Source organism: Lepisma saccharinum, chromosome 18 (genome assembly GCF_977018435.1).
Source record: "Lepisma saccharinum chromosome 18, izLepSacc3.1, whole genome shotgun sequence".
Taxonomy (NCBI): domain Eukaryota; kingdom Metazoa; phylum Arthropoda; class Insecta; order Zygentoma; family Lepismatidae; genus Lepisma; species Lepisma saccharinum.
The window spans coordinates 63202699-63229671 of record NC_139246.1 but is presented as its reverse complement, the minus strand read 5'-3'; the positions used below and the strand labels follow the sequence as shown (position 1 = coordinate 63229671).

Sequence of the window (26973 nt, the reverse complement as noted above, 5' to 3'; positions counted from 1 at the left end):
TGGCCCATCCTTATTTTATAACATTTTAGTGTACCCGTTGCTTGGTAGCAGATTTCTATGTTTGTTCTTCTTAGTACAGTGGGATCCATGAGTATTACCATGCAAATTGTCCATAACTATTTTCATTAATTTTTCTCGTACATCCTGTGTGTTTTTAAGCCATTAATTTTTATGTGTGTTGGTGCAGAAGTTGTCAACAGCTTGTTTTGAGTTTTCTTTTAATTATTGAAGCTCTTATTGAATCAAATAAAGTGCTCGAACATGGTGATGAACGATTTCTGGATTAAACATTCTTCAACCATTTTCGATCATGCTTATTTTCAACACTTACCTGAGAAACACAGCACAAGAGAGGACTGCACAGATCTCTGTACGATGCATATTTTTCCAAGGTTTTGGTAAGGAAGGCCTGCTGTGAATGCTGCCACGACTTTTCCTCTTTCAGGTATAAATCAACCTCCAACATGAATTTTGTTCTGGTGATGGGTCCTGCACGTAACTCATTTGCCAAATTTGTTAACTTTTCATATAATCCAATAACCACGCTGTATGAACCAATAGTCCTTGCATAGTGAGCTGCATCCTGCAACAAGAAATTTACAAAAAAAACATTAAATACCTGCAATAAAATATTTTCAGCACTTGTTAAAAAAAATGATCGAGTACCCTCAATAATAAAAAATTAAATTATACTTGCATTGTTATGAGATTACTGCATTGTGTATTTACAACAGAAAATATGAAAAATCTGATAATCTGAATGACAATTTCACAATTCTCTTATTTAGCACTGACTGAATTGAACTAAAGAAGCATTTTTCATGTTGCCAACTTGATAACATGAAACGTGTTTTTCCATGAACTGTTGATTGCAAATCACAGCAGCAGATAGCTCTAATTGCTAAACTTTGGATTTCACCACTGTGATAATATTTTGTTCTATTATTTGTGCAATTTGAAAAAAATAATTCACACCTGAGCCATTCATAAATTTCTGTATGCCATTCCAAGAAAATAAATAATTTTAAAATATTTCAATGGATAAAGACTTTATGCTACAAAAACATGAGGTGTACATCTCTTTAAAAAAATGGAGGAGAGATAAAAGTAGATAAGACAGGTTTGATGCACATATAAACGTCAATTAAATAATTTTCCAGTGTTTCTAAACTTTTGCTTCTCCTCTGCTTCCATCGAAACCCATGAAATGTTTGAGTTTTTATTAGGGCTGAGGAGAGACCACTTTGAATCAATACACATTCCAATGTGGTTGGCCGCGGTGGCTCAGTCGGTAACGCGTCTGACTACCATGCTAAAGGTCCCGGGTTCGATCCCCGGCCGGTTCAAATCCGGGAACTTTTCTAACGATGGAAGCGGCCCCGGAGCCCACCCAGCGTCGAATAACATGGGTACCTGGGGGAAACCCTGGGGGGTAAAGGCGGTCAGGGGCATGATGCTGATCACATCACCCCCACTCACGACTGGATCAAGAAAGTGTGGGGCGTTACCCCCACACCCCCTATACGCCTTCATGGCGTGGTGCTATGCACAGGGGAGCACTTTACCTTTTTTTTTTTTTTTTTTTACACATTCCAATGATGACACTATTGTTCATTCCCACAGATACTGATGCTTGAAAATTGTAATAATTATTAATTATAATTAAAAGTTGTTCAAAATATTGATTAATATTAACGTGTAAGTATTCCACTACAAGATGTTTGCTTTAAAATATTCAAGAATTACATCAGAATATTAAAATTGTGTTACATAATCATGAAATCAAGTTTTTCACACGAAACTGGTGCAAATAAAAATTAACTTCGACTTTTGCATAATTTACAGAATTGACTCTGCAAAAGTATTGCATGGCACATTTGTGGACCTTGTAAAAGATTAAAATGCCACGAAAGTACTGCTTGGTATCTGAAAATAAATTTACACGGATACTTTTCAATACCAATACTATACACAGGCATCAGTATTGGCTCTGTCCTAGTTTTAATGTCTTGTTGTGTTGTGTGTGGTTTTTAACATGTAACAAGATATTTAATATGTTAAAATATTATCATGTTTATACATTTTTTGCATTGTGTGTTTCAGCCACAGGGCACTGAAACATATTCAAAGTTTCACTATATATGCTTGTGACAAGTGTACAATAATCGAAGCAGCCCCAATAGAACAAAAATGAAACTTAAGGAATCTAAGCATACCTTAGCTAGTGCATGGAACATTGGTGGCTGTTTCCTCACAGCAGTCAGTTTCTCAAGGTCTCCCTTCCTTGCTTTCAGTTCTTCAATTTGGCTCTTCAAAGTGAGCAGATACGGATGGACGTTAGCAGCACTAAACTCTTCAATACTTTGGCTAACAAGCTGCGAGTAAAGTTCATGGACATAGAGCATTGCCTCCATCTCATTCAGCTGCAAAGAGAAACAAAAATGATATAACAGTAGTGGCGGCCGATGAACGGGGGGGTGCAGTGCAGCTCCCCCCAAACAAATTATATTTTGTTGCCATTAGTGCAAAAATTTAATATTTATACTTTCACTTTCTTACTGAGCCCCATTGCGCTGTGTGGAGCTTTCAAATTCACTTGGCGTGCGACAAGCGGCAAACTGGTATATGAATCTGCTTCCCCCTCGGGGACTGCCAGTACATCTCCATGTTAACTCTAACGTAAGCACTGCTTCCACTTCCCTCCATGCTAGGCCCTTGTAATGGTAAAAAGCAGGCTGCATTTAACGCAGTCCAATGTACGGTGGTGCTGCCAAGTGGTAGAAATCAAAACCTCTCACACTATGTTTTCTGCCAGTAAGTTATATAATCTGGTGTTCAGAATGGTAGATCGTACAAGTAAAAATGAATAATTCAATGGAAGACCGCCGCATGGAGTTCATTTTCAAATAGTTAGAGATTTTTTTCTATGAATGCAGCCCTCCTAACAAACTACCAAAGCAACCTTGGACATACCATAGTTAAGTGCAAGGCATTCATGCATTGACATTCTCAGTCAATCATGTTTCATGTTGAGACACATGTCAGCAGAATTTTGTTGAGTTTTGTGTGCTGTTTGTGCACTATTTTTCAGATACTGATAAACAATTTGATTCTTATATATCTACAATTTGAGATTGCCTGGAGTAAATTTTCGAGCAAAAATATATTGCACTGAAGCCCTATCATATCAATACATTCCAATTATACTAAAGTATTCCATACTAATCTGTATGCAAATCATAATATGAATAAGTCTGTTGTTATAAGTTGTCATTTTCTTTAACTCTCATGGTTTTAGATTAGAATTAATCCACTTTCCAGTATGCTTAATGTTAACACTTCACAGGATATTGTTATGTACAGTGATACCTAAACTGATTCTTTAAACATTAATAACTTTAAAGCAGAAAATTTTGTATAGAGACAATTTGATTTACGACCAACCCGGTTGTTTCATTTCTAGATGAAAAGCAATAAATGTGTGAATAAAAGAGAAATACTTACATCATCAATGGCATATTGTAGTTTCAAAGCTGACTTTTCAGCTGGATCAACAATGCCAAGTATAGAAAGAAACGACGCTTGTAGATATCCAAGCAGCAGCCAAACTTCTCCAGTGAGCATCACTTTTTCATTGAGTTCTTGCAGACACGGATCTTGTAGCATATCCACCTTAGTTTTCAAAACATTCATTATAGGAACAAAATCCTTTGGGTTGATGTTGCCTCCTTCCAAGCAGTTGCTGCATGCTTCCACTATCCTCTCATAGCTTTCATTTGAAGGTTTGAGAAGGTCCAATTTTGCAGCTGATTGAAGACATACTACAAATCTCCAGAAACCAGCAGTGGCACATGCTGCATCATTTGTGCTACAAATTAAACACACACACAGGTAGTGGTTAAGACACAAAAATAACTTATAGTGGAAAAGGGTAGTTCTTATTATATTGGAGAAAAAAAATATGCCATATTAGTCTTGGCAACTACCTTGTATCTTAGGATGCATGTTGAAGAAGGAAGTCAGTTACTAATAAAATGACACACACAGAACAAACTGCACCCATGCTTTAGGGCATTACCAGATGAATGTAAATGATTACATAGTATGGTAATCAATAAAAAAAACATTGAAGTTTTGTGTTCAAATTGGGTTTCCTGCACTTGGTGAGAAACTCAAAGTAAATGAAAACATATTTTTCTTTAAACTTTCCGAAGTATAGGTTACTCAGTTCACACTGACATTTAGATGATCAGAAACAAAAACACCTCCAACATTGTTCTTTAATTAGTATTTTCCAGAACACAGATTAAATCACATTAAAATTAACACAGCGAATGAACATGCAAAGAATAAATAACTAAAATATGAAAAACCTTGCAAATATGCAAATCTTCCTCAAAAATTAAAAGTAAAAACATAATCATACTCTAATTAAGAAAGTGTGTTGACTTTGCATTATTTTCATCACATTAATTCTTTTTTCCCCAGGTACATTTGAAGAGCGTATATCAATATGACAAACTGCACTGGAATTTAATCCTTGCTACATTGTTTACATATTGTCCCAAATTGTAAGAGAGATTTGCTTACAGCATATTTGCAGTTAGAATTGTACTATAAATAGCCAAACAGAAAACAGGGCGAGCCTAAAAGAAATAGACAGATTAAACGCTTTGTAAATCGAAAACCTTTTGTTTTATCAGGAAACATTTAGTACTGTTATATAAAGAAAGTCTTCAAGTTTACGATCTCCACTTTTCATTTGATTTCCTAACGTCAGCATCACGTGAGCACCCTTATCATCAGTCAATCAATATGGCTACTAGCCAAGTAGAAAAGGCTTTGAATTTGCAAAAAGAAATTCTGTTACTCTCGTACAGCGTCGTTTTAGAACATGGTATGGCAAACAACTGTCCACAAGGCAGTCTACCTACAATTGGAGCAGGGAAAAGTCCTGGGAGAGAAGAACAGGACTATCTCATTGATATATGTTGTGCTACAAAAGGGTCACGCATAGCAAATTTGTAACTTAGCCATGTAAACTTCAGGACATACTCTTCCAACCATGTAAGTACTTCAGCCATGTTATTAAAACTCTTGTTTCTGTAAACCTCTGAAACTGTCTATTTCTTTTAAGCTCACCCCGTACTATGCTGCTTTGTAACTGGAAGGCTCATGTTTCCAATTTGTGCAAGAAGTATTTCAGATCATTGCAATCCAGGGTAAATTTTAAACCAAAGCAATAAAAATACAAAAAAATGAGACTGTAAGAAGAAGTTCAACGTATTTCCATACCTAACATCCAGATGATTTGAGCTCAAAGATTCTGTATTCCTCCAGAGAGCCTCTCTCAGTAACTGCAACTGCTCCACTTCCTTCCTTACCCTTCCTAAGGGAAAGTTGAAAGGCCCTTCTTTCTGTCCTGATTCATACTTTGAAGTGCAATCAGTCAAGGTTGATACAATTACAGCCATTACAGGACAATGAACTGGAATATGTTCCTACAATAACAACAAGAAACATTATCACAATAACATGGTATTATGTACAAATATAAATCAATTTACTGGGTTGGAGTTCACTTCTCTCCTTCAAAATTAACACAATACTAGAAATTCTTAACATGATACAAAAGCATAGACAAAGAAGAGTTTGCATGGGGTAATGAACTTTAGCTCCTTGCTGATTGGCATGGTGCTCTTAGGTTTGACCTTCGACGTGGTAAAATTCTCCTCATACAATCCCCACACAGCCTGTCCACAAGGTAGCACCAGTGAAATTTTCACCGCAAATCCAAATTTGCAACACCTCACAATGAAGGCAATATCACATTAACCTCTAGTGGCCAGCTGGGACAACTGCTACCCCGGCACCTGTAACCCCTTTGAAGATGGCTGGGATAGCAGTTATTCCAGTAATACACACGACATCATTTAACAGAATATTAGTCTGATACTAATTAAGATTTTTCAGTTCTGGATTTTTGTTTGTTTGTTTATTAGCATACATACAAAGGTACGACATACAAATTATCTTAACAATTCACTTACAGCTGGTATTCTTGAAGGCAGTTTAATAAAAAGTTTTTTCTTTTCTTTTTCCAGTGAAAAAGTAGGTACTGAAAATATTTTTTCTTGAAAATAGATTGTTGCATCAGTCCTATGGACGTTAATTGCTTAAAATAGCCAGGTATCATCAAGAAAAGCCCAACTTCTACATCACGTGAACCCTCTCTCAATATTTTGAAAAAAATTAAAAATCAATTTATTGAAAAAATCATAATTAATGGAAAATTTTGGAAATCTGTTCCATTCAACCAGGTCCCAATAGGCACACACATTGGAATAGAGGCCACATGGCATTGAAAGCTGGTCTTTGTGATGATTCCCTGCAAATCTCCAGTGATTTGCATCCATAGGGCCAATGCGACAACTGATTTATCAGGAACAAAGTTTCTCAGACAGAGACTTTTTCTAATTATCAATTAATTTTTTTTACCTACTGCCACCTTATTATGCAAGAGTAAGCAGTGAATTTTTGTGCATGTCCATACTTTGAAAACCGACTGTTTTTTCCCCCCATGTGTGCCTGTTAGAGGCCAGGTGGGAGAGGACAGTTTTCCAAAATTTCTTGATTTTTTTTTATTTCATATTTTTTTAGGCTTTTTTACAAAATATTAGTTCAGGGTTTACATGACATTGAAGGTAGGTATTTGGAGGTGGTTACTTGCAAATCTCAAGCAATTAACACCCATGGGTCTAATGGAAGAATGGAATTTCCCCCTCAAAATTTGATGCAATGACTTTTCACAGGTGCATTATTATTTTTTAATATTTTTCCACAAAATAATTGAACTATTTCCTACTCAACTTTGCGCAACTGTAGGAACATAACAGTGATACATACAACATTTTTTTCTTAATTTAAAAATTTTCATCCTTCTCTTGTAACTTTCATTATTGCCATAAATGTTCATTTATAAAGAAAGCAAATGAAAAACCAATGTCAAAACAACTAATAGAGAAAAGAGGACTAAAAAGCTGGTGGAGTCTTAGCTAGTTCAGGATTTAAATATGAAACAAACAACATCATAATTTCTCTTAGTGTCAAAATTTATCCATGATCCCGAATTCAATGAACTTTCAACTTGAATGCTTTTAGAAAATTTCCTCAATTTTCCAGGATTATTTTCTTATAGGTTGAATTTCCTATTTCTAGAAGGTGTTCTAGAACATTATAGTCAATGGGAACTATGATAAAGTCGCTAAAAGAGTCAGATATAGAACCTATTTCAAATGTACATACCTCCTTAGGCTTGTCTGCATAAATATCAATTTTCTTCCTTCCTGTTCTTGCACACGTGAGCCACTGTTTCACATTTTGCACTGAAGGGGACATCTGGAGATGGCAGAAAGCAAACATAAGGAATTCTGGAAAATACTTCTTGCAAGAGGCCTCATCACTCTGATCCTGAATCAATAAGGACACCAGTCCCTGCATAGGGAAAGGAATTGTCTTGCTCTTGCTTAAACAATCTAGGATGACATTTTTCAGCTTTTCTCCTACGGAAACAGAATTGTCTGCACGCGAATCATCGAGATGTCTTCTAAATGCTGTAACCAGCATCACACAAAATATGTCATACACGGGAAACATACAGACTTCATCCACACAGTCCACACTGCGCAGGGCTCCTTCATCTCGACTCTGTAAGCTGCTATCAATGGACTTTTGGTGCTCATCAATATTCTGCATGAGGTCTTGAACTGAAATGAAAGAAATGAATTGAATTAAAATTTTTGGGTGCGTCGGCACTTAAGGCCATTCTGCAACCTTCAATGTATTCGGCGAAATATCTCCTTAACTAAATTTCTGACTTGAGGGATTAAAACAAGGGGTGTAAAAAGCCCCTTGGGAAAAATTAAAAAGTGCAAGGTTGTAAAAAGACCAAGACAAACACAACACATTAAAAAAAGTCAGAAGGTATTAAAAGCTTTCTCACAGATGGTGGAAGAGACCTGCTCTTCGCAAAATTCTAAAAACGTTGGATAAAACACTGTTGTCATCAACCTAGAGAGATGACAAACAACTCGGAAGATTAAAAGTCTGTCTGAGGATAGCAAAGTCAACACATTCAATAAGAGTATGCCGAACACTTAAAACAACATTACAAACATGACACAACGGAGGGTCCAGCCCGTGCAGCAAGTGACCATGGGCTAGACGGCTGTGTCCTATATGCAGGCGAGTAAGAATAACTTCTTCTCGATGAGTTGGACGGGACAGGGAATGCCAAGCACGTATGGTGGGCTTGATAGCGTGAAGCTTGTTTCCAGTTTGCTTATCCCACTGTTCCTGCCAAGTGTCAAGAAGGCAACCACGAAACACATTCTGCAGGTCGCTAGCTGGCAGAAGGTGGACGAGAACGTCGCCGTCTGCTAATGCAGACTTAGCGGGAGTATCGGCTGCTTCGTTCCCCTGTATACCCACGTGGTTACGGACCCAGCAGAAGTGGACATCGGCACTGGCAGATAAGGACACGAGCCATCTGAATATGCATTGCAGTACTGGATGCTGGGAATTCGGCAAATTCAGAGTCTGCAACATGCTGGTCGAATTACTGCCCACAAGGACTTTCTTCAGATCATTAATGTCTGCAAAGTCCAGTGCATTTAGAATTCCATACGACTCTGCCATATAGATGGAACAGGCAGGATGTAGTGATTGATTGATTGATTGATTTAAAAATTGTTTGGGTGCGTCGGCACTAAAGGCCATTTTGCACCCTTCAATGTATACGGGGAAGTAGCCCCTTATCTAAAATTCTGACTAAAATCATAAAAAGGGGTGTAAATAGCCCTTTGGGAAAACATTAAAAGTGCAAGGTTGTAAAAAGACCTGCACGAGACAAACAAAACACATTAAAAAGTCAGAACAAACAAACTAAAAACCTCCTTACAGACGGTGGAAGAGTCCAGCTCTTCGTAAAAAACTAAAAATATTTGATAAAATGCTGCTGTCATCACCCAAGAGGGATGACAAACAGCCGGAAATGTTAAAAGTCTGCCGGAGGTAAGCAAGATCGACACATTCAACGAGAATGTGTCGAATGCTTAATAAAACATTACAAACACGACATAACGGAGGGTCCAGCCCTTGCAGCAAGTGACTATGCGTAAGACGGCTGTGTCCTAGACGCATGCGAGTTAGAGTGACTTCTTCTCGCCGAGAGGGACGGGACGAGGAACGCCAAGCACCTATGGTGGGCTTAATAGCGTGAAGCTTGTTCCCCGTTTCCGTATCCCACTCGGCCTGCCAAGTTTCAAGAAGGCGACAGCGGAACATGTTCTGCAGGTCGCTAGCTGGCAAAAGGTGGACGAGAACATCGCCGTGCGCATCAGCAGACTTGGCGGCAGCATCAGCTGCTTCGTTCCCCTGAATGCCTACGTGGCTAGGGACCCAACAGAAGTGTACATCGGCACGGGCAGATAGGGACACAAGCCGTCTGAATATGCGTTGCGCTACCGGATGCCGGGAATACGGCGAATTCAGGGTCTGCAACACGCTGGTCGAATCACTGCACACAAGGACTTTCTTCAGACCATTGACATCTGCAAAGTCCAGTGCCTTTAGAATGGCGTACAACTCTGCCGTATAGATGGAACAGGCAGGGTGTAGCAAGTAACTGGAACTTTGAGAGTCTAGGACGAAGGCGCAACCAACTGATTCGACTGTTTTGGGCACATCCGTGTAAAACACATTAAAATTGGGGTGCTTCGCACGAAGTTCTAAAAACCGTTGCTGGTATACAACCATTGGTGTCTCTGACTTTGGAAGGGCAGTCAGAGAAAAATCGATAGAAGGTGCAGGAAACTCCCAGGTAGGGAGAGGCGAAATGAGTGGAGAGACGCCAGGAAGATCACTGTCAACACCAAGTGCTGACAGGATCTCGTCTGCACGAACACCAAATGGTCTAGTGACACTAGGGTGGACCCGAAATGAAAGAAATAAGTTCAAGCGATAACAAACAAATTACAAAGATTATTATTTTTAAAAATATATAACTATTTAACTATCTAGCTGTCTTAAACCTGAAGGTTTATGCCTGCACAACACAGGCCTTCCATCTGTCCCTATGCCAACAATAAAAGCCACACACATTCGGGCAACATATTGGAAAGAAAAAAGTGTAGAACCTATATTTAACTGTAGGGCATCCCCGTGGAGGCACAGAGTAGTTTGGATCCCACTTTGAACTGTAGGTCCAGTCCCAATTAGCCTTTCTGTGCATAAAGTGGACTAAAAAACAAACTCAAATTAAATCAAACTATATCTATCTATCCATATTTAGGGCTGAGCCGATACTAATGCCAATGTTGTGGTATCCGAAAGTATGGGTTGAATTTTATTTACCGATTATCATTTGTAGTGTCTGGAAAAATGTTATGTGACACTTTTGTGGAGTCTAATTATCCTGAAAATTATGCAAATTTAGAAGTTTCCGTTGATTTGTATAATATTATGTGAAAAAACTGTAACACACAAAAGTACTGTAAAGAGGAAGAAAATTACATACGTATTACATAGTTTAATTTAATTTGCATTCTGAAGGTAACTGAATGTAATCACTATGAATTTTATTAATTATTAATTAAAATAAACAGTAACAAATTCTAATTCAAACAAAAAAAAAATATGGAGTGCTTGCTCATTTGTGTAATTAGCACTACAAAGCATTTGTACATATTTACATGTCATACATCACCACTTATCTGAAATATGATCCTATATGTACAAAAATATTTTGCAGTGTTATAGGTTCTGTGGTAAATTATTTTTGCAGTTCTGTGCATGCATTGTGGCTTTGGTTGTAAAAAATATGCCATGAAACCTTCTCAAGAGTTATGGAAAATTTAGAATGACAAACCTTCATCATCAGGTACATGTTCTCTTTCTATACAAATTGAAGCTTTAATTAACAAGTTGAGAAATTCCAGTCCTTCAGGGCTCAAAATAAGCGCAACATTTTCTTTCTGGTGTATGTCCTGTTGTGGATTCTTGTATGGCCAGAAGGAAAAACGCTTGCACAGCCTAGAAAATAAGGCAAAATACACATCATTATCAAAAGCTAAAGAGATCACTTGAAATGATTAACAAATTAATAAATATAAGTAAACAAGACTAACTCCATGTTGAAACAGCTCCTTTGGGGTGGCAGTGTCTGCGATGAGTGCCAAAACTGGGGGAGCAAGGGGAGTTTACCTTCTCTTCTAGACAAGGTTTAGCATTAGGACATAGTGCGGGAGCAATTTCCCCTCTTAATCATTGCCACTGCTGTCAGATGAGTTGTCATTGGACAAGGCAGGTCATCTGTTCCATCACTTCTGTTACCTGGCATTTTTCTACTTTTTATCATGTACCGTATTTGCTGGTACATTTGTACATTTTTAAGGAAAAAGCTTTATCACTGAATTTATAATTAATTTACAGAATTTCAAGCATAAAGTAATATGTAGGTCTACTTTCATCAAATAACTTAGCTAAGCTAACTAGGAAAGAATACATTTTAATCTTCTTTGTCACACATTGCAAGGAAATCTTCTAACTTAGAACAGAGAAAATTTCTAGAAATGAATGTAATTAAAAAATGGGTATCGGCATATAAGACACACCATGTTTTTCAGACCTCTTTTTAAAGCTAATATATTCCCTTACAATACTGGGTAAACATAAAATTTCTGGGGTTTCCATCGCAGATTAGTCCCAGGGCTGCTCACATCAAAGCTAAAATAGCTAACGATTCAGCTATGTGGGAATCCAAATTAATTAATATTGTATAAGAAAGTTTTAGCCAAATTGTACTTCTGATCCACATTGTTCACCTCCCCTTGCACACACACACACACACACACACACTGAAGTTTAATTCTACCTTTGTTCATCAATATTTGTATGCTATAATTTTCCTCTACTTTTAGACTCTTCTGAACCAAACCAGCTAACTTATTGTTATTATTATTTGTTCATGCATGGTCCTTCAGGATCTTGCAAACAATATTTTCCATATGGTTGCTTTCTCTCACATCAAAATTAGCAGTTGTTTTACATGTTTCATGATTTCAATGTCTACTTAGTGAAACCTCTATTATATATGTTTTCACAAGCCTGTGATTAAAAAGCTTCAAAAGTGGGAATATGTAAGAATATAGGAATATTTTATAACATATTGCTCTATTGTGACCAGGAATGTGAAGCATTTAATGCTGGCAAATTACAAATTATGGTTTCACTGTAGTTGGAATATAGTATTGAGGTTCACAATGTGTAGAATTTTACCTCTACAAGCATAGTATACAATTGTACATTGAAGTAAATGAAACCTACATGCAGGCAATGATCATTTGACCACTAACAACCAAAGTGAGCTCAAGTCTTTTGGAGGCTAATTCGAGATTAGTGAGGCACTTAGAACAAAACCCAGTGTAGGGTAGAAAGCGATGTGAACAAGGACAAGAATTTATGAACACTAAGTTGCTGACCAAGGCAGATTTATTAAGAAATAAAAACACTTAACAAGTAACGTTCAACCCTTCAACATTACTTGTTAAGTGTTTTTATTTAATACATCTGCCTTGGTCAGCAACTTAGTGTTTTTAATATGGAAACAAGGCATAATTATATTAAGAATTTATGATCTCAAATTTCCAGATGACTCTCCCATTGAAATCAACAACAACAACAAAAAATGAAGGTAGACATGCAGAGGTATTCACACACTAAAAACAACAATTTGAGGTAAATTTTTCATGCAGTAACGTCCCGACAGGCTTTTCAATCATGCATCAAATTATTAACAGAATGAAACAAACCTGCTTAGTACTTCTTTCATTTCAACTTTCAACTCTGAATTAAAAGGTGATGGTTGTCCTAGAGCACGTCTTAGTTTCCTGGAAAAGGGCACACAATTCCCAACATCTGATATCACACTTGAATTCAAATCTTCTACAGTGTTCTGCAGAACGCTTGCAGCTTTCCCATCACTGAAAAGAGTCAGAATATGATAGAGAAAATAAAATTGCTGTGATATTAGAAATATTATATCACATGCATACAATGTAAACAGTGTGAATATTTATTTATATTTGCTTCCACTAAGCTTCCACATAAACCATAACTATTTACCTAGCTAAAGGTCTTCTTAGTTTAGTTTAGTAAATGAAAGGGATTGGTTTAGAATTCAGTCACATGTCAACAAATTCTTATCAATTTTATAAATGACTCTTTCTTCATATATTGTATGAACAATTACAAATTACACTGGCCTCCATGGCAAGTGGTTAGCACAGCAAGCTACAACGCCAAGGGCCACAGGTCCAAATCCCAGCCTTGCTATCGGTGTTTGTGAGTGTTTCTTCATCAATTTCATCATATCATCAATTTGGCAATTAGCCAAAAGTGACAGATAAGTGAAGTAAAATAAACCAAATCAATCAATTACAAATTACATAAACGTGTGACCTCCATAGGTTGCAGAATTTGCTAATTAATTGGAGAAATTACGGATGGGACAGATTAATTGGTACTCTTATCCTTAGCAGCCAATATACACATATTGGTGTACCGGTAAAATTACCACTACTTTCACCGATATGATATATATCTATACATAGCCTGCATTTTAGTACATGCCCAGATATTAAAGCAAAACTTACTGCTTTCCCCTGGTTGCATGTTCTTCAAAGAATATTTGCAATTTTATCTAGAATTGGTTACCAGTGTCAGTAAATTTGATAATGGTATTTTATACAGTGCTTGAAGTGTAAAATGCTAGCTGAAGGGATGTTTGGTTGAATATTGGGATTAGCTGGGCAGGGGAGAGAATGCTGTGCAAAAATGTTGCTACTTGGGGACACCACTCCCTGCAACCACCTCATTTGAAGCACCGATTTTATCAATATTGTTAAAATTTTCTTTCCTAGTGCAAATATTAAAAATGTAAAGTTCTTGACATTTTATTTCTGATAAAATTACATTCCATTAAAACATGAATTATGCCTTCTGTCAATGTAATTTATGCTAAATAATGAATGGATTTATTCATAAATAATAACGCTCTATTTTCAGCCAATGACAATCAGTCGAGGCACATATTTTTGGTAAATAAAAAAGCAAAATTTCGGTACAAAAACTGTGTCAATTTCGGGTTCAAAAGTGGTAAATAAAATAAAATATCGGTGTTATAGAGGTGAAAAAAAGGATGAAAAGTGGTATATAAAAAGACATATTGGTTTTAAAATTGTGAATATAATCCTAAATTTGATTTAAAAACTACACTTATTCCACAGAATTAACATTTCACTTCTAATAGCACATTTATGTAGTTATCATAGTATTAAGTTTATTTCTGTGTAAAGGAGTCCAATTTTGCTTCTCCAATATTAACAGCAGAATTAATCAATTTTCCAGGAATTGCATAACTCTCAGGATAATTCAGACCTCAGAAGGTGTCGCGTCGGTGAATAAACCCTGAATTTCGTGTTTAAGAGTTAATTTCGCTTTTTGCAGTTCATTTCGCATTATTTCGTGACAAAATATGGTCACAAAATGCATCTCACACCTTTCAAAAACATGAAAAATTAACACTACAATGTGTTTTTTTCAAATTTCGTTTTTTCGTCAAAAACAAAATATGCATGCCCCTAACAGTCAGATATAAACAGAAAAGTGTTGGTGTAGTTTGGGCAAAAGGACAATATTTGGAGAAATGTCTAGATCATCCTCCTGTAGTAATATTCCACATCAAAAATGTTTACTGAATGAATTCAGGAGTGCTTGCGGTACAAGACCTGTTATTCGTATTTTGCATTGTGCAAATTAGTCACTTTTAGCAAATATTAAAATATTTTTATATATTAATAAAAATATAAAAATGTATAAAAACCTAAATTACTTACAACAAGTGAGTACCATCTGTCGATAAATGTGATGTTTCGGGGGTCTTAGACACGTATCACCACATTGCCACGTCAACTTATATCAAACAAGGAAAAGGGTGTGGGTTGAAGTGGTAAAACATAATTGGATGCAACTGTCCTTGACCCCCTAGTTTTGAAACCCAATCACTGCCACTGGTAATGAGTATTAATGTTTTAATGGCAGGCTTCTTAGATTCTATTCAGTATGTAACTAAGGTCTTACTATTGCAATTAGTTAAAATAAATAAATAAATTAATTACTCATGCATTATTTTATTGAATAAGCATTGTCAGTCTATTCATTCAAGTTCCATGCATAGGAATCCAATATTTTTTTCATTTACAAATACAAAATTATGCCTGCTGTAGTACAGTCAGTTGGGAATCTGACTGCCATGCAAAGAAAATGTGCTCGACTCCTAGGGTGGGTGACCTCAAGTGATTTTTTTCCCCACAATGCCCTGCACAAAGATGTTCTTGAGTTCAATCAGCCATTAACCAACAGAAGACTGGTAGAAGAAGAAAAAAATGTACAAGATTTGTAAACGACGACATATTTTTTGTAGATGACAAAAGAATAGTGAAGAGCATGTCTGAAGACTTAATGCTCTCTGAGCAGTTCAGGATGGAAATAAATGTGAACAAGACAAAGACAATGGTTACTGAGAAGAATAGCTTTTTCTTGTATGTACGCATTGCTTGCATTGTAGAATTATTTTCCTGTAGTAAAATAAATGTAAAATGAAAATAAATGTCTGATGAAGGGAGTGTGCGTTCTCCTGAAACGTCACAACGAAAAACTGTTATCTTATGCTTGTAATAACCGTAAACTACAGGAAAATAATACTGAGAAGAAACCAAAGGAAAATGAATGTCTGTTTTTAAGGACAAAATTCTGAACAAGTTGACAGCTGCAGATACTTGGGATGTGTCACAAGCAATGGCACTAGTTGCTGTCAGAAAGTCAAGTGAGAATAGCATTGGTAGAAGAAGCCTTTAATAGAAGAAGTGTGTTTTTCAGACATTAGAACAAACAAGCAAGAGATGAATGAAGTATTTTGCATGATGCAGAAACCTGGACTCCATGAAGAAATAAAGAAAAGTGGCTAGAAACTTGAGAAATGTGCGTATGGTGAAGAATGAGTGTGTGAAATGGACAGACAAAGTAAATAAAACTTGTCTTCCCTATGTGAAGTTTCGTGTTCACTGTTGAACAAAGTGAATGAAGGCAGTGAGACTTCAAAATTAATTGTGCAACAAGGAAACACGAGTAATACTTAAACCGCATCCACCATGAAAACTGTCTTGTAAAGAGTTGGCGAAAGAAAAAAAAATGCTGGAAGTGATCAAGAACTGGCTAAGATGGAATGCACTAGAAAGAATGGTTAACCGGGAAGGATCTGGGAAAGAATTCAGGTATCAGATGACTGATAGTATTAAATTAAGTGGATCCTACCTGGATATAAAGTGTAAGGCACAAGATCGGAGAGCCTGGAAGTGCAGCGAAAAACCTGCATATTAAGACAGAGAATGATGAATGAAAATATTTTAAAATATGTTAAATGCATTTTGGTAATTTTTCATTTTCTTGTTTCTGTGTTGACATTCATTTCATTAAGCAGTTTTGTGTAAATACTTACTTTGAACTAAGACTATAAAAAAGACCCAGCAAAACAGGAACTGTTTTCCTTGACATCCATGAATAATGCAAGGTTAACTGAGCCTTGATCTCACTGGCATTATTTTTGCCCAATAACAGCTTTCCTTGTTTAAAAAACCTATTTCTCCATTGTAGTGCAGTGGATAAAGCTTTCCATGTGGACATATCCATGTTAACATCTTGTAACTGCAACGCAGATTCTAAGCACATATCAATATCCTTCAGCAGAGGTACGAAAGCAGCTACCAACTGTCCGTATGTTTCTCCTGACAAATTTCCTTGAAGGGGGAAAGAACATATTAATTTATTATAATACACAGCATAAATTATTGTACAAATCTATACTATAAAGTCTTCAGTCAAAATAATTTGTAGACTACATATTGAATAATAGAAATACAATTCTGTATGAATTAATATATTCCATAGGAAAATACTTTTTTAAATTGTTACCATATTAATAATCTACCTAATAATTTTATATTTCCACTACTGTCTTGTGCAATAAATAAAAATGATACAAGTATTATTTTAATCAAATGGATGATTACAAGCCATTAATAACAAAGTGAAGATTGAACGGATTAACTTGTACTGTATCAGTCTGCTGATAAACATTTCAAATTAAAATAAAAAACTTCATGATCGTCCATGAAAATTTACAAACTTGTATATATATATTTCTTCAAGAGATGCATTCATTGGTAATACATCAAGGATATAGGAAAAGTTATACCCAGAAGCAACAATTTATTTTATCATTTCAATCTTTCTATAAATATTACAGATGAGCCAGAGGGAATATGCACACTGTAAATGAAAAATAATCTCTATCAATTTAGACATACCAGAGTAACAGTTTATTGGTGAAATTATTTATGTTACTGATCCAATATGTCCAATAAGTAACCTGTAATTTAGTGCACAATTCAGCCATAAACATTATTTTGGTCCACTCTTAATAGTCAGCACATTTCTGCTGTTATTATTTTTATTAATAAAAATAAATAATTATGTACCTTGGCTTTGCAAACTGATTATTTGAATATGATGTTCCTTTATATAAGGTGAAACCCATTACTGTCGCATTGTATAAATAATTTTATATAATTACTTATCAATATTGGCTATATCATATTGATTCATGCCCATGAAGTTCTGACTCGACTTCTAGGAAAGCATTAAACCAATTTGACTCACCTTTGCTGACAGCGAGAGAGTACTCAAAAACGGAAATTGACTGTTTCTTCAAAATCTTTGGTTGAAATTTTGATGATTCTGCAGCTTCTTTAATTTTCCTTTTTGCAAATTCCATCTGCAAGGCCACCTTATTTACACTCGAGATGTAGACAGCATTGTCCTCAACAGTTTTCAACAAGCTACTCATCTCTGGATACCACCTCAAATCCCATGGAAAATCTGAATGTGCCACACATTCTAAAGCAGTTTTGGCAGCTGAAGACCCAGTTATAATATCTCTAAGGCTAGATGAAAAATTCAGACAGTTCTGCAACAGTAGTTTGATGGCAGGGTACTCATCATCCAATGATGCCAAGCAGTTAGAAACTAGATTTTGAAGCCATAAGTGTCTTATTTCCACATCTTTTAGGGTTGCCGTTTCATAAAACTTTGCTATTAGCGGCATAATGATTTCACTGATTCTAAGACTCTTTCTTAGTCTTTCATCCGACCGAAATAGGGTGTTCAAAAATGAGGTGTCTTTTTCTTCTGCTACGTCATCATGTGGGAATGTTTCGAGTAGATCTAAACACATGCACAGAAGAGATCCTTCCAACTTCACTCTGGAAAATACAGAATCCTGTTCCACAATTGACACTGTAAGATTATATGTCTGAGGCAGGCAGTCCTCCGCATGATCACATCCTGATTCCAGTTTACTAGGCTGAAGCACTTCTTTCAGAATGTCGTAACTCTTCTGTTTCATGGCCGAGTAAGTGTGCCTCTTCACATACACATCACTGCAACTGTTAAAAAAGGCATCGTACAAATATTGCCCTCGTCCCAGCTGCTGCGTGATAAGGAATGCTGCATGGAGTAATTCTGCAACTGAAGGTTCTTCCAGACCTATAAAAGGAAACAATATTCCCAATTAAACACACAGCAGAAACAATGTGAAGAAGAGTTCATTCTTTGTGACGAAATATAAGCAAAAACTAAATCCTACTTTCCTAATTATATATTTGATTATTATACAATCTATCAGAAACTATGCCTTAGTGGCTGAATATGTGTTGGATGATTGTTCTTTGTGCACATCCGTTCCTGAATTTCACGTAATCATAATTTATCCTCACTGTTGCAATTGGCTAAAATTATTAGAAAAGCACTGCCAAATAAGTAAAACAAACTTCATTTTCTTGCAAGTTTCTGCAGCCATAAGTCAAAGACTTATGTAAATCAGTAACAACTCACCTTGATTTGTAATTCTTGTAGCATTTTACCACACTAGTTTCATTTGAGACCACCTCAGACAGGCAGATGATAAAACTTGAATGTAAACCCTGAGTAAATGACTTAACAGTTGGTTTTCATACTTTCAGAATTGATTTCTAATCAATTGGAAAAGTTTACATTATCAAGCAATTTGAAATTTATAAAATATTAATACAGGTACCTTCAGAGACTACTTTTCATAGTTAACCAATAGCTAATGAATATTCTCAAATCACAAGTCACACATTTAATGGCAATGATTAACACATTATATTAGAATTTTTAAGATGTATACAATGTATTAAAATGCAATTTTACAAAATACAAGGTCCACCTATAAAGAAACCGAACTGTCAAAAAAAAGGAACCAAACCAAATAAAAAGGTACTGTATTATGGCAACACTGCAAAGATCTATCTCTAAACTTCCCGTCAGTGCATGTTTCAACCTCTTACAGGCAGTTGGTATCAGGGCAAGTGTGCGCCAGATGGAGGTGGTGTGCATACAAAATACACACACCAAGATTTGTTACAAATTGGGTCAATTGTTTACCAAAACATTACAGATGATACGGGCAGTGTATGGTGATGCAGCATTATCAAGAACCCAGGTGAATGACTTGTACAATCGTTTCAAAGGTGGATGTGAAAGTGTTGAGGATGAACCAAGATCAGGACACTCTTCAACATCAAGGAATGACGACAATGTGGAGAAAGTTCATGCACTGGTGAGGGGTGAGAGACCATGAATTTGTCCCTGAAAACCAAACAATCATTCAGTGGTATTACAAGGAAGTGCTTGGTCGACTCAGAAACAGGATGAAGTGGGTTAGGAAGGACCTCTGCGATTCTGGCCAATGGCTTCTGTTACACAATTATGCTCGGCCTCATACCGCATTGTCTGTACAACAATACCTTGCTAAGCATTCAGTGACAGTGATCAATTGTAAGGGCATTTATGTTTTGGCTGAGAGAACCAAACAAATTCTCGCAAAGGTTACAGCCACCAGCAAGCTATGCCGGCAAGCAATGTAAGGCATTCTTTACTTGTAAGGTCAATGAGGTTGGTTCAATCAATGAATAAATGAATTCAATTTTTTGGGAGCATCAGCACACCTGACCGTTTTTAATCCTTTAGGAAGTCAGGAAATTCAGCAAGGGAAGCAAAAGAAGAAGGGTCAGCAAATGGCTCTGACAGAGGGAGGTGCAAGGTGAGTGGTGAGGCAGGAAGTAGTCTTGAGGCACTGAGGTAGTTTTATGAGGATCTGGGATGGGATGGGTGTAGCTGTGGTTTCATCTTGACTGCATGCCCAAATGAATTAAGAGCATGTTACTGATTATTTAGTCACCATCTCAAAATTACAGTCATAAGCTGGAAGGTGAAAACCTTAATCCCCCCCCCCAAAAAAAAAACACTATGCAAATTATCTCAAACTGAAGATTAAAACACAAATTGAAAAGGGCTAAAAACTTTTAAAAGTTGGCAGAGAAATGGGAACCAGATCACACTGGAACCTTACTTTTACATTTTTCAGAGGAGTTTAATGTAATTAAGTAACTTAAAATGTAGGAAGTGTAGAACCAGGAGAAAATAAAAAAAATGCTATATTGGGACCAGGAAGGCTAAATCCATGGAAATGAAAAATCCAGAAAAACACAGGTCTATGTTTATTATGTACAAAAATCTAGCAAGTGCAAATTTGAGTCTAAGTATTGGGAATTGCCTAGATATTTTATTAAGAGCCTGCATATAGCATTATGCACATCATTGTTTAGATTTTAACTAACCTTGAAAATTCTCTCTCATAGCTTCATGTACTTCCAGCAAAGCAATTTGATGCTGATGTTGTTTTAGACCTACATTAAACAACATAGATTTCACATCTACAGCTGAATAGTTTTCTCGCTCTTCAGGTCCCAGGATGTAGATCTCAACACCCCTGTTTCTCATTGCTCTGAAACAAAATAACACCATTACATGCAGCTGTTACTCATTAATTAAAATTGGTCACAATTCTTACTTTTTCCAAATTAAAATTCTCATGTGTATCGTGAAACATGCCTAACTTAATAAACAACAATAACGAAGATTCAACAACATCTTCATTTGTTTCTCTGTGTTAGGTAAGCATTGACTTTCACAGCTTAGAAATCTCTATTTAATCTTTACGAATAAGACTTCTTTCTGCATCTGGATGGTAGATTTTCAAGCACATGCTTTTCAAATGTGCAGTGATGAAAAAATCATGGAAGAAAAATCATATGGATTGTATATTTAAAAGTGGCAACACTGTCAGGAAGAGGTGATAACACAGTGCATGTGCTATCAGGCGGTGAGCATTGTCAGTTGAGGCCATGTTGATGTGTGGAGTGCCAAAAGTGGTTGGTGCAGTTAGTGTTGTTGTGTATGTACGAGGTTGAAATGAATACAATTTTGTTCACAGCCTTAAAACATGTTTGCCAAGGTAAGACAGTGATTTTGGATCAAAATCCAGGTGGCTCATGGCAAAAATGCACGAAAATGCCATCAATACTTGCATGAAACCTGTAACAACAATACAATATCTGATAGTTGCACAATGGTGACAATCTAGGGAACCCAGCATGATGCAATTTTCCTCTTGTCACTGGCACATCCCAACATCCACAGGAAATGCACTTACCCATTTGCAACTATCAGATATGGCTAGGTATTGTTGCTACAGGTTTCATGCAAGTATTAATGACATGCTCGTGCATTTTTGCTATGAGCCACCTGGATTTTGATAAAAAAGTCACTGTCTTACCTTGGCAAACATGTTTTAGGGCAGTGAACAAAATGGTGTTCATTTCAACCTCGTACATACACAACAGCACTCACTGCACCGACCACATTTGGCACTCCACAAATCGACATGGCCTCAACTGACAATGCTCACCATCTGATAGCACATGCACTGTGTTATCACCTCTTCCTGACAGTGTTGCCACTTTTAAATTTACAACCCAGGTATTTACCTCAGGAAGTTGGGAAAACTTTGGTATTTCCCTCCTCCCCATGGAAAGAAGATGATGACATGCACCTAATGATCTGAATAAAGGTCTTTATGTGAGTACTTTATATTACTCCTCCTAATAGGACTTCTCAGATCTCTGTAGGAGAGGAGTTTCAGACTTTCCTTTGTTATCAATTATGCATTCTGGAAAACTTAACTTATTGTATCTCCTTGTGTTGGGTTTAACATCACTAGTTCAGCTTACAAGCTCACAGTTTCTTCTGGCAATTATTTGTTCTTCTGGTTTCACATGTACATGGTTACCTCTCACACAAAATGCAGTAGTTCCAAACTAATAACTGGTATTATACACATCTTGAGCACACTCACTGTCCTTCATGAGTCATTCTAGTGGACCATGATCTGTATTGACAACATATGGATGATCCTCCTTACAGTTCAGGAGGTGTCCAGTCATTACTGGCAATATAGTGTATAAGGGCCAACCATTAGCACAAACATGGACCAGCCACCAGCTAAAGGCATATACTTTCTTACTTTATCTAAATTATAGTATCAATAAGACTTTTGTAACCAGCTTTAAGGCTTTTTTTTATGACATCTAAGTTTAGTTCCTTTCTCAGGGTGGCTACAAACAAGCAGAAATAAAATTCCCTGACTTTTCCAGGTTTTCCAGGACAAAATTTACATTTTTTCCTGACAATTACAAACTAAACTAATTGATGTTGTTGCAAACGGAAATAATAAACTCATACAGATCCAAGTATGGATTTGTTAAGTACCAATATTATCTCCTATGAAATTGACTTAATTTCTCTATTCTCTACGATTTGAATTCAAACAGCAAAATAGTGAATTTGGAAAATTATTACAATTCACAAGCTAGGGAAGGATTACGGAATTTTATCATACACAGTAAGTTTTAAATAAAATACTTGATTATTTTTAAAGTTACGACTAAATGAGATAAGAGTGAAGAGTGATTGATTAAGAAATACAATTTGTAATTTATCAGTCTCCTTATACATTCTCGGTATTATATGTTGATATTTCCACTGAGGTTTGGAACCCTCTGCTTGCAAGAACCATGAGTGCAGACTCATTTTTCAATGCATAAAGCTACTTCTCTCTTCTCTGTAAAGCAAACAACTCTTGCATATAAGTGAAACAATTGAATTGTACAACAGAAAGTGGCATATTTCCTTACATTATCAATGGGATTTCTGCTTCAGTACTGTATATCCAAGTGAAGTACTGTGAAACTGATAACATGCAGTTATACCATTATTGGTGACGAAAAGGGTATGTAGGAATTAGAAATTTAACGCAAGGAATTTATAGAATTGCATTGTATAGGTATCTGATTTAGCTAACCACACATTAAAACAGGAACACTCTGTTAAGTACTCTGAAAGTACATATACGAGGGGACAGTTCTATGTTAAAGATTGCAGCTTTCATACAGTCTCCCATGCAGACCGGATGTCGTGAGTGATAGTATGGTCAGACAATTCGCGGAAGGCCAATCGAATGTGCAGAACACCATACAGCTGAGTACACGCGGACCCTTTGCATCACTTCACGTGAGAGATCTTGGACCACTCCCTGTACAACCCTGGCCATGCATGTACCTACTTTCATCTCTTTGTTTAACCGAAGAGGTTTCTGGCAGGACAAGGATTTGACAGCTACACTGCGGTAGAGATACTTCCAGTCTTTGCTGTCAGACACATATGCCATGGGCATACAAACTTTAGTGCCATGCTACGACAAATGCCAGAACAATGATGATGATTATGCTGAAAATTAGGTTAGGACTAAATGTTACTAATGCAATAAATTACAACTGATACTCTTGTTTTATTTATGCCTAATCGGTAGGGAACTTGATTTTATTGTTATTTTTTTCAAATTGCTGTATTTTTTTTTTATTTTTTATTTTTACTATTCGGTGTTATTTTTCCCAAAATTCACATTCTCATTTTAGCGCATTTTCTGGCAAATATCTGAAATTATACCTTCATGGTGTTTTTAAACTACTGTTTCAAATTGTAAGTCCCATGGCTCACATGAGAGTTTGATATCTTGGAAGTTATATTCCATACCCCCTTTCTAATTTTAAGGTAAGAATTAGAATTAGAATTTTTCCCATACATACTGAAGGGTGTATAATGACCATACATGGTGACGCACCCCAAAAATCAATCAATCTCACGTAACAGATACCAATATATTATGGCACCAAAAATTGGCATTATCTTTTTTTGACTTGTTAGTGTTAAGTCTCCAAAAATTCGCGTTTTTGTTTTAGAACATTTTTCTGCCAAATATAACAAAACTTAATACTCCATTGTGCTCTTAAACTATTATTTTAAATTGTAGGTCACATGATCTATGTATTTTCGTGACAGTTTGATATGTTGGAACAGATTTTTGAGGAAGTAAAAGTAAAGTGCTCCCCTGCACTTTGCCATGAAGGTGTATAGGAGTGTGGAGTTAGGGCCCCACACTTTCTTGATCACAGCTGAAGGTTGGGGTGATGTTATCAGCACCACGCTCTTGGCTACCTTTATCACTCAAAGTTTCCTCCAGGTTCTGCTTGATATGACGCTGGGTGGGTGCCGGAGTAGTTTGAATAGGTGGAAAAGATCCCGGTTCTCCCCCTGCAGGGTCTCTCGCATGGTAGTCAGATGCTCTAATGACTGAGCTCCATTATTTCTCGCTCGACAAATGCTGATGGTGCGCACTTAACTTGGTAATTCAAAACACATCTCATGCGACAAATACCGAAGATGTGACTCCTGTGTGACGGTAGATATGCACTCAATCTCCTGTTAGAACCCAAGATGGCGGATGGTAGACGGAGTACGTTTCTTCGCTCCTCAAGTTCAGCCTGTATTCTTGTAGTGTTTTGTGCCATTTGTGTTATTCAACGTCATGAGACTGTTAAGTTACACCCTGGCTCGTCAATGTGGGCTAGGGTTCCTGTAATCACGAACTGGATACTTGGTTATAGAAGTTACTTTGTTCCTGCTATTCAAATTGTTCCCGAGCTCTCCGCAGCCATGTCTCGGCCGCCGGTACAACGGGACCCGCACCCTCGAGGTAAGTCAACAACCCTCGCCAGCTACCGTCACTTCCTGTGCCTCGCGCTCCTGTGTGGTGACATTCATCTGAACCCCGGGCCCCTCCAACGGAACTCTACCTCCCTCTCAGTTTATTACCAAAATGCTCAAAGCATAAAAAATAAACTCGCTGACTGTACTATTCATCTGACGGAGCTGTTAAACTATGATTGCTTGGTGTTTACGGAGACCTGGCTGAACGACACTGTTCCAGACAATGAATTGCCTTTTGCGAGTCACTTCAATATTTTTCGAAATGATCGGCCAGTTGGAAGAGGAGGGGGTGTGATGGTGTGCGTGAATGTGAAGTGGAAAAGCAAAATTCGAAAGGATCTGAACCGTGACTGTGAAATCGTGTGGGTTGAACTTAACATTGAGAAAGGTAGAAAAATTTTAATTGGTTCGTACTATCGACCGAACAGAAACTCTCCCGTGCAAATTCTGGAAGCCTGCAGGGATTCAGTCTTGGCAGCCTTAATGTGTGGTGACGTAATGCTTTTTGGTGATTTTAACCTTTCCATCGATTGGAACACCCCCACGTCTGGTACTCCAAACTGCCCGGCTGATCAATGGTTCATGGACACATTCGTGAATGGTATTGGTCTGAAGGAATTCAACATGCATAAGACACGCGGTAACAGCAACTTAGATTACGTCCTGGCAACCCTGCCTGATCCAGAAATAACCCTGGAAAGAAACATTTTACCATCGGACCACGACTCGCTAGATGTCCTTGTGTACCTGCCCCCCGTGGAGAAGAGAAAGTCTCGACCGCAAAAGCAGCCATATTGCCTGTGGCGGAATGCACCCTGGGAGGACATTCCCCGAGCTCTTCATTTCTACCCGTGGTGTCTGGTGCAGGATGATGACGTCAACAAATCAGTGGAGATGTTTGTGGACGTACTGCATGCCGTGATTGATGACTTCGTGCCGGCCAGGAAACCGAAATCGACAAAATATCCATTGTGGTTTGACAATGAAGTTCTCCTGGTGCTAAAAAACAAAAAGGAAGCCTGGAACCTGTGGAAACAAAGCCCCAATGTGCATACACACCAAAGGTTCTGTAGTATTAGACGTCACTCCAAGTATTTACTTAAGAAAAAATATAAGGACTACGTAGACAACGTAACAGCACAGTGCCTTACCAATCCGAAGAAATTCTTTACTTTGTTAAATTCAAGAAAGCAAAAACCACGCGTCCCCATGGAAATCAAGTACAAATCGGAATCAGCCTGTGGAGATAAAAGAGTGCACTTATTCAACAGTTTCTTTCACGAAAACTTCACCTCGCATGCTTCAACCAACCCACTCCCCGACGTACAGTCTGTCTGTTCACACTCTCTATCAAAACCTCTTCTCATGAAGTTAAATCTCTCCTTGCCTCATTACCCATACACCGCTCTTTAGGACCAGATGAAATTCCCACGATTTTCCTCCGTAACACTGCCGACTTCTTGGCTCATCCTCTCTCTCTCTTGCTAAATAGGTGCTTCTCTGAAGGCGTGTTTCCTCAGATGTTCAAGAAAGCCAACGTTGTACCCATTCACAAATCTGGAGACAAAAATAGTGCTACATCCTACAGACCAATATCACTCCTGTCACCTCTGTCTATAATCTGTGAAAAAATCATTAAGGACAGATTATTCAGATTTACATCTCCGCATATCAATACTGCCCAACATGGGTTTCTTCCAGGTAGCTCTTGCTTGACTAATCTTTCAGTTCTCCTTTCACATGCCACTAGGGCTATTTCCAAAAATTCCC

At 37.2% G+C, this 26973-nt stretch overlaps 1 protein-coding gene across 1 annotated transcript in view; it reads right to left on the bottom strand.

Moving 5' to 3' along the window:
* The window catches only part of LOC146002607 (midasin), a 586494-nt gene that overhangs the window by 55025 nt on the left and 504496 nt on the right, over positions 1 to 26973 (bottom strand). The window contains exons 41-50 of the mRNA XM_083140572.1: positions 20877 to 21043; positions 17836 to 18720; positions 16616 to 16913; positions 12870 to 13040; positions 10928 to 11091; positions 7306 to 7766; positions 5296 to 5501; positions 3505 to 3868; positions 2217 to 2423; positions 332 to 583 (exon numbers count right to left, since the gene is read on the bottom strand). Coding sequence (XP_082996698.1) covers positions 332 to 583; positions 2217 to 2423; positions 3505 to 3868; positions 5296 to 5501; positions 7306 to 7766; positions 10928 to 11091; positions 12870 to 13040; positions 16616 to 16913; positions 17836 to 18720; positions 20877 to 21043 — 3175 coding nt within the window. The remainder of the gene's footprint in view (positions 1 to 331; positions 584 to 2216; positions 2424 to 3504; positions 3869 to 5295; positions 5502 to 7305; positions 7767 to 10927; positions 11092 to 12869; positions 13041 to 16615; positions 16914 to 17835; positions 18721 to 20876; positions 21044 to 26973) is intronic.